Raw genomic sequence first — 12,820 nt, 5'->3', positions numbered from 1 at the left:
AAGTGATTGGGAAACACCAGAAAACTGTCAATGGAATTTACTAAGCGCTTACTGTATGCAAAGCACTGTGCTAAGAGCTTGGGAGAGTACAGAGTTGGCAGACAATTCTCACCATAAGGAGTTTGCAGTCTACAAACATCCGATCGGAAATGAGACAGACCTCCATCAGAATGCCCAGGAATCCAAAGGCTCAGCAAATTAAAGCTTCAATGCATAAAAATGTATTTTAAAAAGTGTTTTAAAGTACTTATTCTTCCAAGTTTCACTGGCTGAATATATTTTGTCTGCCCCCTCCATTATATTGCAAGTTTAAGAGCAGGGATCATGTGCCTCACTCCTGTTGTACTCTCTCAAATGCTACAATGCCTTACACTCTGGAAACACTCAATAAATGCTACTGATAGATTGAAAATAGAAAAATCTGCACCTGAAAGGAGCTTCCCCAAGTGGGAACAGAAAACTAAAAGGCTCCCTGGCACTATTACAGAGTTTTGGATTGGGCAGCCTGTCAGAGGAGGATTCACCTCTGTAATTAAAAGTAGCAGGAATTAGCTTTGTGAAGTCACAGTTGGCGCTCTGAGAGTTGTCTCACAAAGACAAAAATTCCCTGCTTCCACATTATGCGGCCTGGGAAGCCTAAGAGATGAAACAGCAGTCACCATCAAAGCAAAAAACAAGGTGCCTTACACTCTAATACTGTGACAGTCCAGTCACGCCGTGCTGATATGCCCGTTCACCCTGGTATGTAGAATCCTGCGACAGAGCCACATCGATCTGCGATTTAAACTCATCACCAAGGTAACTGTCCTGAAATGAGAAAGTTGCTTTCTTTAATTCCAGCGTGAAGATTTGTACGGTTTGTTTTCCAGAGATGGATTTCCCCCGTCCGTGCCCCACCCCCAATCCTTAATTTCATGCAACTAACTGGATCCAAGTAACACCCAATATGGATTTACACATTCAAACCTCTCACTCCCTCTTTAGGAGCCACAGTGGAATTGCTAGGTGTTTGTACGGCATTCCCAAGCCCCCTCAGCAGAAACACCACCATCGTTCACTTCAAGGGCTTTTCTTGTTAAGCAGTGATTAATTAATTACTCCAGTTATAAATCCAGGTTGCAACTGTGTAGAAAGGCCCTCAAGTTACACAACTAGGGCCACATGTTGCCTGGCAAGAATTCTGACTGGACTGCCAACAGCTTCTTCCAATTTTTCTCCATGGAAATCTGTCAAGGCTAGGAGCTTTCACAGTAACATGCTGGAGAGCCTTAAATGCTGACAGGAAGGAAGGAAGGACGGAAACCGGGACATTTTGCTGCTGGATAGAGGGTGCCTTCTACTGAGGAGCAGGATCACCCTTGTGCGGGGGTGGGGGCAGCTCTCCACACCCCTTCCCCTCCTGCTTTTTTTACGTGACCGGGCTGCAGCAACAGGTTATCAAAAAACAAGGAGGAAAGGTTCTGGTACCTGTGATAATTCTGGTTGGGAGAGTCCTGGCTGACTCATCTGCGATGGTTGACTCATGGAAATATAGCCCTGAGTCAACGGACCCTGGGAGAACGGCTGAGACACCACATCCTGACTCGCTTGACTATTTGGAAGATTCGAACTTGTCCCGGGAATACCAAAACGATTTTTCTGGCGTCCACCACGGCCTGTCTTCCCCTTGGGGGTCCCCCGGCCTGAAGGAGGAGAAGGGAAGGAAAAACGTCATTTCCCACAGAGTGCACAACTAAGGCTCCCCAGCCCCCGGGGCTGCCCATCACGCCCAAGCTTTTTGCAACTGAAGGCTGGCTCCTGGTCCCAGTCAGCCGACTCATCACAGTCGCCGGACTGTGGTCTGGGGGCAGAGGGGGGCAGCTGTGAAGCAATGTGAAGCGCTCGCTCGCCTTTTGAGGTTCAAGCTTTCGATCCTGGCCCACATTGGGCACGGGGGCAAACCCAGTACCATGGGGATTCTTTTTTTCAGGGAGTTTGCAAAGGGCTAGATACCTGCAGCTGGTCCATTAGCTTGTCCGAAATAACCTGGAGGTGGCATCGGTGGCATCATAAGGTTGAATGGGATAGGAATGTTCATAGCAGCGACGTGGCTGGGTCCAGCACTAATCATCCCAATCTGATCATGGGTTTGGAAATACAGATTTGAGGGACGGCCTACGAAAGTTAAAGTTAGATTATTACTCCAGGTATGAAAGCAGCTGGGGCAAAGAATAATCAAGCGCACCTCAACCGATTCTAAGGAAAATTACACACATCCCAAAGCTCCTCCTTATACAACCACTCAGTAATTAAAATGTTCCCAACTATATGGATCATGTGATCCAGAACCACCCAAGTTAATTCCTTTTTACAAGAAGAATCCTTCATGGCTTATATTTAATTTTACCTTGACTACTTCGATCGTAAACAGATCCTGGGATAATAGCTTCACGGGCATCATACATGGCCGTAGTCATGAATCGAGCTCCCTGGAAATACAACAGAAAAATAGGGGGGGAAGTGGGTTGGTGGGGATGGATGGATGGATCGTACTGCCCCACAGACATAGGACTGATATCATCCCAGAGGTTCAGGGGATAATTTCAACTGCTAACACAAAACTGCCACGGTACTGTTAAACCCCACGAGAACAGAAGGAAGTAAAGGAGTCAGTTTTGGCATCACCCAAACCACTTTATTAATCCAATTCCCCTTTTGCATTTTCATGCAGTTTGCTTGGCATTTTCAAGTTTGATTGGAAATGCACAATGGCTAACTGTACTAGGCCTGCAGAGATGATTTTAATCGAACTTAATGCTAATAATCAGATACCAGAAATCTGCTTTGTCCAGATACAAAATTACCACTTCAGAAGGTGGCAAACCTGTGTCAGTACTTCCTAAATGACATTTTAGCTGCTTAATACTAGAACCCTCCGAACTCATTCTTCCTAAGAGGGCCTCCCAAGGCCCAAGAGCAGTAATTACTAGGGGAAAAAAAAGATAGAGAGGAAGGTATAGTTGCATGGGACTGGACCAAGAAGCCTGCCTAAAGACTCCTGACCTGTTCCTCTGAAGAAATGAGTTGGGGTCATGGAAAGGTTTGTATGGAACCAACCCATCTATATCTTGCATTTGAGGAAAAGTGTTGGAGCTAAGATCCCAGAGCTGAAAAGCCTTGGATTCAGAGACATGCTTCTTTATCCTCTGTTTGGATAGGACATTCAAACCACACATTCAATCTGTCACCAAATCCTGTCAGTTCTACCTTCACAGCTCTAGAATCTGTCCTTTCCTCTCCATCTAAACTGCTACCACACTGATCCAAGCACGTCTCCTAACCCTCCTTGACTACTGCAACAGCCTCCACACTGACCTTCCCGCTTCCTGTCTCTCTCCACTCCGGTTCATACTTCACTCTGATGCCCAGATCATTTTTCTGAAAAAATGTTAAGTCCATATCTTCCCCCACTCCTCAAATACCTCCAACAGCTGCCCATTCACTTCTGCATTAAACAGAAACTCCTCAACACTGGCTCTAAGGCACGCAATCAGCTTTCTCCCTCTTACCTTACACCTCACTGATTTCCTACTACAATCCAACCTGCACACTCCGCTCTAAACACCAACCTGTACCTCAATTTTATCTATCCTGCCACCAACCCTGTGCACAGTCTTCCTTGGGCTTAAAACTCCCTCCTACTTCATATCTGACAGTCCACAACTCTCCCTACCTTCTAAACCTTCTTAAAAATCACATCTCCAAGAGGCCTTCCCAGACAAAGCCTTTATTTCCCGTCTGCCCTCCTCCCGACATCGACTGCGGACTTGGCTGTGTACCCCTTAAGCAGTTTAATACCCTACAATTTCTCCTATCCCAAATCTATTTTACTGCCTGTCCTCCTGAAGACTGTAAGCTCCGTGTGGGCAGGGATTGTGCCTCCCCTTTCTATTGTATTGCACTTCAGCAAGTGCTTAGTCCAGTGCTCTGCACACAGTGAACACTCAATGCCTTCTAGAGAGAGAAGAGACAGGCCCCAACTCAACTGACGCTTTTCATCCCTCACACATTTTGCTCAATTGCGTCAAACGAGCGATTGCTTACGGGGTTGATGGTATTGACGAGTTTGCGGGGCTTGCTGAACTGCATTAGGCTCTCGCGGAGGTTGTTCAGGGGCCCCTCTACCAGCACTTTCTGTTCCTTGTAGTAGTTCAATAGGTGATTCCACAGTGGCTGCTTGGACAGGGCCTTTGGGTTGCCAACAATAATTACTCCATATCTGCAAAGTATGGTTGAGAACTCATTTGCTTAGATCAGAGAAGATGAACTTACAGAGCTATTTTCAAACAAACAGACCCATAGTTTGAACACAGAGCTACCCCTGAACAGGTGGCAACACCTTGAATAAATAAAGAGAGTCAGCACAACAGGGCCTTGGGAGTCAGTGGACCTGGGTTCTAATCCTGGCTCTGCCATTTGCTTCTGCTGTACGACCTGGGACAAGTCACTTCACTGGGCCTCGGTTTCCACATCTGAAAAATGGAGATTCGGTACCTGTTCTCCTCTTGACAGACTGTAAACCCCCTGCGGGACAGGGACTGTGCCTGACCTGATTTACCTTGTATCTATTCTAGTGCTTAGAACAGTGCTTGGCACATAGCATTTAAATACCACAATTACTAGGGCACAATTTCTCCAGATCCTGTATAACACCAATTCCCACTATCTTAAGGAAAACAGCACACACCCTTCCACCAACTAAGCGTCTCCAGTTAAAACCCTGGCCTTTGTGATTTCTGCAAAGGATGGCTCTCCATTTAAAATGCAGAATATGTATCTGATTGCAACCTCAGGAATCTAGGGGTTTCGCTCCGGATAGGAACAGGTTGGTATGGCCTCATTTGCTGCCAACAAATAAAAAACATTCTCCCAGAGCAGCGTCCCATTACCTTCTCAACAAACACAGAGGTCCAGAAGAATGACTATTCACTGTATCATTACCAGAAAACGGTGATCTGATTGGCTGAGAGAGCAGAAAGTCGCAGCCACTCGATTTAACTGTAAAAAGCACGGGGTTTGACATGCACTACCCTCTTAACAGAGGTCCCTGCTTTCCGAATACAATTTTTACTTCAAGGGGGAACAGAATTTGGCCAGAATTTCCATTTTCGGTTAATTGAAAACAAGCCCATTAGATTCATGGAAATAAATGTTAAGAGTCAAGGAAGCTATAAATGAGAATCACCTAAGAAATAAGTGATTGTAAACCCCTAGAGACCAATGGTTCAAAGGAATGAGCTGACTGTCTCTGGCTAGGCTTCTAGCTCTTGGCTAGCCATGAATCTTTCTCACCAAAAAAGAAAATGAACCAGCAATATGACCAATTCAATTGCCAGGAAAAGTTTTGGGAAGAATTAACTCCACCTAAGTCAACAAAGGAGCTCCACACTTCTTAAAGCTTCTATGAGCACAAGGGTGAAATCCACTCTCGAGGTTGTGTTAAGGATTTTTTTTTTTGGAAGAAAAGACCCTATTTGATGGCTGAGTCCATTCAACTATAAGTATTGTGCCAATAATACAAAGATTTACAGTTTCTCCAGTACCTCGCTCTGGTGAGAGCCACATTGAGACGCCTGGGATCATTTAAAAAGCCAATTCCTTGATGTTCGTTGGCTCTTACACAAGACAGAATGATAAAGTCCTTTTCTCGACCCTGGAACGCATCAACACTCGCTATTTCCACTTCCTGAAAATGAAAGTCACAATTCGGTCAGCAACTTGATTTTCCGATCCATAATACAAAGAACAGGATAAAACAGCCTGGAATGTCCATCCAATTAAACCCTAGCATTTGCAGCTCATAGCACAACGCTGTCTCCTCTGGGGAGCTCCAAAACACAGAGAAGGAAAACCCCAATCAATGTGCATCTTCAAAATGAGTTTTGTGGTTTATCGTTAGTGTGCTGTGGAAATCTGCTTCATTAATTTCATTCTAATTTTCATGGCACTTGAAAGCAACCCCATCTGTTCAGACTTGAATTTGTTATTCACAAGCACGACTGGAGATGCTCTATGTTCTAGCCATGCGAGGTAATTACATTAGGAGATTCTAATAAAAACTGCACCTCTCAACTCCATACCTGATAGAGCTTTGTATGCAGCGAACCACTGAACTGCATGTACTGCACCAGGTAAGATCGCTGACCTTCATATGGAGTAATAATACCAATTTGATCTGGCTTGGCACCTGCCTTTAACAGCTTTGTAGTTATTTTTTCCACATTTGCAGCTTCAGTCCTGAGAAGAGAAGTTTTAGTTAGTCCACCTTTAGCACACAATACCCATGATTGTCTGTCTCCCTCTCTAGACTGTAAACTCATTATGGGCATGGAACACGTCTGCTAATTCTGTTGTATTATACTTTACCTAGTGCTTAGTAGTGCTCTGCACATAGTAAGCGCTCAATAAACAGAATTGATTGAATAACACCCTCCCACTCTCCATGCTAGGATCTGTTGCATATTTTTAATTTTGAATAAAGTCCATTCCAGAGATCCCCTAGGCCCCAAAGTGTCCTGATGGCGTATTTATTTACCTGTTGAGATAAGAGGTGCCTGAGCTGGCAATTTCTTCTTGGCCCTGAGTCACATAGAAGAACATTGGTTTATCAGGCTGGGGCCACTGGAAATCAAATCCCTTTTTCACACGATCCGCTTTCATTAAAAAACAAAAAGAAAAAACCACACTTTAAAGTCACAGTTACAACTGGAGTCTGTTACTACTAAGGTTACACTAAAAAAAAAACAACAACAAAAAAAACACTGCCTGGAGAATTTACTCGGGATCAATCTATTATGCTGTTAAAGACTCTCCTTCACCATTACCAGCTGTTTTTAAAATGCCATACACAACTGCACTTAAAGAAATTTAGAAAGCAGCACAAACACTAGGTTAGAAGTCTGAACTGACTGTGTGTGTGGATCCTGCGAGATAAGAAGAAAAGGAAACCAAGGGGGAAAAAAAGGAGTATTCTCTAAGGACAAACATATTCTGTAGGATTAAAGAAATCTTCCCCGGCCCCATTCCAATATCTACTATATACAAGGCCCTACTTTACCTGCAGTAACGCCATTTTGAAGTGATCCTTCATAGAAAATGTTGGACGGAAAAGCGCTAAGAGCAGGATGCATACGATACTGCACTTGCAGGCGGATGGGACGGATCCCCAGCACCACGAGCCTCTCAAACAGTGACTGAGATAACCCTGCCTTTGCAGCTTTCTTGCACATCACCACTGGGCCCAGCTGGCAATGATCTCCTACAAGGATCAACTGGGGGGGCGGGGAGGAGAAGAGAAAAACAAAACAAAAAAACACAATGATTTTACAGCTAGGCTTCCTAATGTGTGGGGATATCATTTAACCTATATTAAGGAAGACTTGGCCTGTAGTTCTTACGGCATCCATGCCACAAGCATACAGGTGAGCTCTTTCTTCTAACCCGGTGGCATCCTGGACCCAAGGGGGCTTCCCCGATTAGCCCATGTTCCCCAATGACATTCTAGCTAAAAGGTGTTGCACAAACACAATCTGACAGAATTGGGCACTCTCAAGAATCCAAGTGGGCCATGCTTCTCAAATGCCAAAATATTTCTCAATTCTTGGCATAAGAGCCGGACACATTAAACCGGGCTTGGTTCGAAAATTTTAAGAGCCAGTCTATGGTTGACGCAGAATTTCAGGTTACCTGTTTGGCTCCAAGAACAACTGGTACCATACACTCCGGCTCAGTTGCCTGGGTACTTTCATCAATTAAAATGGAACGAAACTGCATCTTGGCAAGTCTTGGATCACCAGCTCCCACACAGGTGCAGCAGATCACATCGGCATTCTATAAAACGAGAACAAGCTTTTTGACGGCTCTGTATGTTTTTTGGTGCACCTCTGATATCAAGGCCACTAGGACCTGAAAGCTATCTCCTCGCAGTTATGCCCTATTAGTTTTTAAGCTTCAAAATACTTTTCAAAAATCCATTATGCCTCGTGTGAATACAGGTAGCACTATTCCTATGAGAAATTAGTACCAAAAAGCTGGTGCCAGAACCAACTTTCAGACTTTGTTCTCTGAGACCTTTCCCAAGTTCAAAATCACAGCCAGCTCTTCCTTTCTGTGGAACTGAATGCACAGCTGAAAAGGAGGCAGCAGGCACTGGTCGGCTAAGCTACACCCATCTCTTCACATGTTCAACTGTTCAAGTGACTTCCCCCAAATGACATTTCCTGGAGTATGAACTTTCATGTTACCCATGAACTCACAACACAAAGGGTCAAGACACCTGCTAATTCTTTTCTCACTAAATTTGGCTTTTTAAAACATGTCTTGGTAAACAGTAAAATAAGCGTAGCACAGTAACCTAAGAATAAAAGAGTTGCGGAAGCTAAATTTGTTTGGCTTCTCTATGATTTATATCCAGACAATGATAGTCCGAAAAGCTGCCCAAACCCTTCCACTTGGACAAGACAAACAATCCAAAAAAAGTCAAAGACAGCACTTACCATAAGCAGTTCTCGCTCTGCTGTTCGTTTCAATGCACGATATCTCTTTTCATCAGCTGAAGACAGTTCTCCAGTTTCATCTTTCAGCTGTTGTAATTTTTGGAGCTCAGGCATACTGCAAGATAAAACAGTAAGGTTTCCAACAACTCCTTTCCTCAACAACCTCAGCCCCAAATGAGCCCTCGCATGGCCTAAGCAACCCATTAATGGGAAACGGTTTTCCCATTAACGGTTTTCGGAAAGACCAAGGTCTATTAGGGGTGCTGCACTATGCAGTCCATTTGGGCCATTCCTTACCTATCCATGTTTCTGATCTGGTTGTGCAATGCCAGGAAAGACACTGGAGAGTCAATTGCCTCACGACTCTTAGCACACAGACGAACCACTTTCAGCCCAGTTTGATCAATCTTCTCAGTTAACTGATCCACAGCTATGTTACTTGGGGCACAAACTAGCACAGGCCTTAAAAACAACAAAAATCTCAAGGTTCTGAAAGGAATGAGGTGATATTAAAACAGCCTCAGGAATCAATATTCACCGTTCAATATAACCTACATAACCCACTAAAGTGACTCCAAAAAAGCCAGGGGTGGCAGAACAGATGATGGTGAATCAAACCTAGAGAACTGAAAAATCTCACTTAACAGGTTTCAATCACCTTCAGCGTGGCCTAGTGGAAACACGACAAGACCGGGAGTCAGGAGACCTAGCTTCTAGTCCTGGCTCTACCATGTGACCTGGTGTGTGCCCTTGGGCAAGTCATGTAACTTTTCTGTGCTTCAATTTCCTCACTTGCAAAATGGGGATAAAATACCTATTCTCCCTACCCCTTAGGTTCAAGCCCCATGTGGGGCAGGGACTGTACCTGGCCTATAGATGCACACACCTACATTATTTATATCTATCCCAGTATTTAGCACCTCCACCACCATTATTTACTACCCACTCTTCCAGGGACGTCTTATGAGAAGCAAAGTTGATTTAAATTCACTTCTTCCCTCTCACCTCCCCACCGCTGGAGTACAAATGAGTGGTGCAATGAACAAAACCAGAAGAAGATAAGAACACACAACATCTGGTGGAAAAGCTGAGGACTGAAGTACAGAAGCAAAGGCACACTCTACTTTTATCATTTAAAAATTAGCCTGCCTCCTCCCACATGACTTCCAATGAATTCCCAGAATCCCAGGCCATATGAACCCAGTCGCCACCTCTAGCACTTATGTACTTATTTATATCCACCCTCGGCACTTACTGTTATTGCAACTACTAGAACGGTGAAGATCCACAGTAAAAACAATATTTACTTACCAGAGGGTCCCAGATATAATTCTAAATTTCATAAACACACACGCTAATACTCAATAACATCATTTCATACGTTCCATTAGCACAGTATCATTTTACGTTCATATGAATTTAAGCTAAAGCACATACCCATTCCCTTGCCTAGCTAAATGATAGACAATTGTAGCTGATGTTACGGTTTTCCCTGTTCCAGGGGGTCCTTGGATAAGGCTCAGGGGCCGCTGCAGAACAGTCTTTACTGCATAGACCTAAGAGAAGAAGGAAAGATGCTATTAAAATCAGGCAGAAAGCAAGAATTCTACTACATTTTAAATCCTGCCTGGAATGCAGGTATATCAATAATGAATTAAGTTTTTAGTTGGAAAATAGGGACCTGAGAATGATTGAGGTCAGGGAGACCTTGGGCTGTAAATAGTTTTGGCAGCTGACATTTAACAATCACATCTTCTACTTCATGACCCAACAGTTTGTGATAAATATAGCCAGACACTGAAGTTTCATCCACAGCAAATGTTTTTAATGAACTCTGCATTCTAAAGAGAGAAGACACTGAGGATTAGTAGACACATAATGGTTTTGTGTGTGTGTGTGTGTGTGTGTGTGTGTGTGTGTGTGTGTGTGTGTGTGTGTGTGTGTGTGTGTTTAATAGAAGTGGGTGAAGTTACCAGGGCACTAGACCCCAGGCCAAACATCTGATGGTGAGGGGAGTCATTAGCATGGCTGTAAGCTAGAGCACACCAAACCCAGCGCAAATGTATTTTGTGTTGAGAAAAAAAATACCACCTGAAAGCTAACATACCGGTCAAATGAAGTAGACTTCCACACAAAATCCACTTGAAAATTATGAGTAACTTCTACAGGTGCTCCAACACTACTCCTCAATTCAATTGCAATTTCATCGCCGTAATCTGCAAAACTGAGTTAAGCAATTATCCATACCAAATTCTCAAAAAGGAAGAATTTCAGTCAGCGACTACCCTCAATTATCTCCCAAGTGTCTGAACATCTGCATGCAGAGCACTGTACTAGGCCCTTGGGGTGGGGGCACACTGAAGATACATATGACCCCTACCCTCAAGGAGTTTACCACCTAAAGGCTTATAACAGAATGGCTGTCACCAAATCCCGTTGGTTTTTCTTCCACCACATCTCCAAGACTCACCCCTTCCTCTCTATCCAAGCCACCACACTGGTCCAGGCACTTGCCAAAACATAGCTTGACTACTGCATCAGCCTCTTTGCTGACCTCCCCATCTCCAGTCTCTCTTCTCTACTACCCAGATTATTTTTTTCCCCCAAATCGCCATCCTGCACATTTCCCCACACCTCAAAATTCTCAGAGGGTTGTTTATTCCTCTCTGCACCGAACAGAAACTCTTGGCCACTAAGGCATTCCATCCACTCTCTCCCTCCACTTCATCCTGGTTCGCACTTTCAGTTCCTCTTAAGCTAACCTACTCACTGAGTCTATCTCCCCAGCCTAGAAATTTTGCCCCCTTTAAATTGGAAAAACCCCAGCTCTGTTTTCACAGCCTTTCTGAAATTAATCTCTTCACCAGAAGGCACACCAATTCATTTCCAATCTCTTGTTTAAAACCCCTCCTACCACCAGCCATAGCACTTTTGGACATATCTTACATACCTAATTCTCAAATACTAACTCACATACATAACCCCCTTTCCTTCTTCCTGCTAGCTGTAATTTACTCTTTCCTTGCCCCCAAGACTGAACACTCCGTGGCACAGATTATATTTATTGAATTCTCCCAGGTGCTCTGCACACAGTTAGGTGCTCAATAAATACTATCAAACATTAATGGGGCCTTGTTCATTTTTATAGTAACACTAATAATCAAAAAGAAAATCATGCCTTCTCCTCAACATCTATCTCTAATCATTTCTTCTGGGATAAGGCAGGACTGACCATAATATGTACTAAAGTCCTGCAAGTGAAACAAACTGGCCTATTCTCTCAGCCTAGCATTCAACATTTTCAGGTCTAATTCGCTTCTCACTTTTTATAGAGAATTGAGAGAAACTGACCTACGGCTCTGAAAGCAAAGGATACTATCAGGGACTTTAATAACGTGACCAATTCCTTTCCATAGAGGTGCAAGGTCTCCTTTATATCGCAGGCATATCTCATCTCCCTGCATAAGACGCATATCTTAGAAAAGAAAAAAGGGAAAAGATATAGGGAAATTAAAAGCAGTTAATTTTTATACACGGCACACTATCTACCCTGCATTTGCTAAGTCAACTATATTTCAATGGTCCAAACTAGATCTCATTTATGTACATTTCACAACTACGTACAGTAAACAAAAATTTTAAACTCAAAATCACCTCTCAACCAAATTATGACTAAATCCTCATTACCAGAGTCAGTCTTCGGCAAGGTGAAGTAAGCAATTCTCTTCTTGTTGAGGCCCAGGTCCCATCTCACTGTGATGTTATCTTGGGTCTGGTTTCAAAAAGAAAATGATCCTCTATTAACTTTATAATGCCAAACGGGCACCACTGGAACAACCCATTCAGCCCCGTGAATTAGCACAAGGCTAGGACTAAGAAGAAACATGTTTATTTCTCAAAGAGCTCCATTTTAGCACCCTGTTTCTTAGGCATCTGGATTTACGGGGAATTCAGTGCATTTGCTGTAGGCAAATGCTTAAGACGGCCCCGCTAACGATGGCAGGATGGTGTACATTTGGGGTTTCTAGAGATTTAAACAAAAAAACCCAAAACAAAACAAAACTAAGCCAGCATCTCATGTTGTTCCCTTCCTTCTGAAATGCTACTCTGAAAAGCCCCAAAACACCTTATGTTCTCACATGAGCCTGGTGTTTATATGCAGCCCACTAAAACCTGCTGGCTATCCTGGGGTGCCCTGAGCCTTAAAACTTTTCTGAAATGAAATAACAATAATGATAATTGTGATATTTAAGTGCTTACTATGTGCCAGGCACTGTACTAAGCAC

At 43.6% G+C, this 12,820-nt stretch overlaps 1 protein-coding gene across 1 annotated transcript in view; it reads right to left on the bottom strand.

Moving 5' to 3' along the window:
* Positions 1 to 12,820, bottom strand: part of UPF1 (UPF1 RNA helicase and ATPase) — a 33,672-nt gene that overhangs the window by 956 nt on the left and 19,896 nt on the right. Inside the window, exons 7-23 of the mRNA XM_038740588.1 lie at positions 12,222 to 12,306; positions 11,911 to 12,009; positions 10,642 to 10,750; positions 10,216 to 10,375; positions 9,972 to 10,090; positions 8,832 to 8,996; positions 8,535 to 8,649; positions 7,726 to 7,869; positions 7,097 to 7,310; positions 6,575 to 6,692; positions 6,120 to 6,276; positions 5,583 to 5,725; positions 4,084 to 4,258; positions 2,387 to 2,468; positions 1,993 to 2,154; positions 1,468 to 1,682; positions 688 to 807 (exon numbers count right to left, since the gene is read on the bottom strand). Of these exons, the coding sequence (XP_038596516.1) occupies positions 691 to 807; positions 1,468 to 1,682; positions 1,993 to 2,154; positions 2,387 to 2,468; positions 4,084 to 4,258; positions 5,583 to 5,725; positions 6,120 to 6,276; positions 6,575 to 6,692; positions 7,097 to 7,310; positions 7,726 to 7,869; positions 8,535 to 8,649; positions 8,832 to 8,996; positions 9,972 to 10,090; positions 10,216 to 10,375; positions 10,642 to 10,750; positions 11,911 to 12,009; positions 12,222 to 12,306 (2,379 nt within the window). The 3' untranslated portion in view covers positions 688 to 690. The remainder of the gene's footprint in view (positions 1 to 687; positions 808 to 1,467; positions 1,683 to 1,992; positions 2,155 to 2,386; positions 2,469 to 4,083; positions 4,259 to 5,582; positions 5,726 to 6,119; positions 6,277 to 6,574; positions 6,693 to 7,096; positions 7,311 to 7,725; positions 7,870 to 8,534; positions 8,650 to 8,831; positions 8,997 to 9,971; positions 10,091 to 10,215; positions 10,376 to 10,641; positions 10,751 to 11,910; positions 12,010 to 12,221; positions 12,307 to 12,820) is intronic.

Source organism: Tachyglossus aculeatus, chromosome X1 (assembly GCF_015852505.1).
Source record: "Tachyglossus aculeatus isolate mTacAcu1 chromosome X1, mTacAcu1.pri, whole genome shotgun sequence".
In the NCBI taxonomy this organism is placed as follows: Eukaryota; Metazoa; Chordata; class Mammalia; order Monotremata; family Tachyglossidae; genus Tachyglossus; species Tachyglossus aculeatus.
Note: the sequence above shows the minus strand (reverse complement) of the source record. Positions and strands in the feature narration are given on the sequence as shown.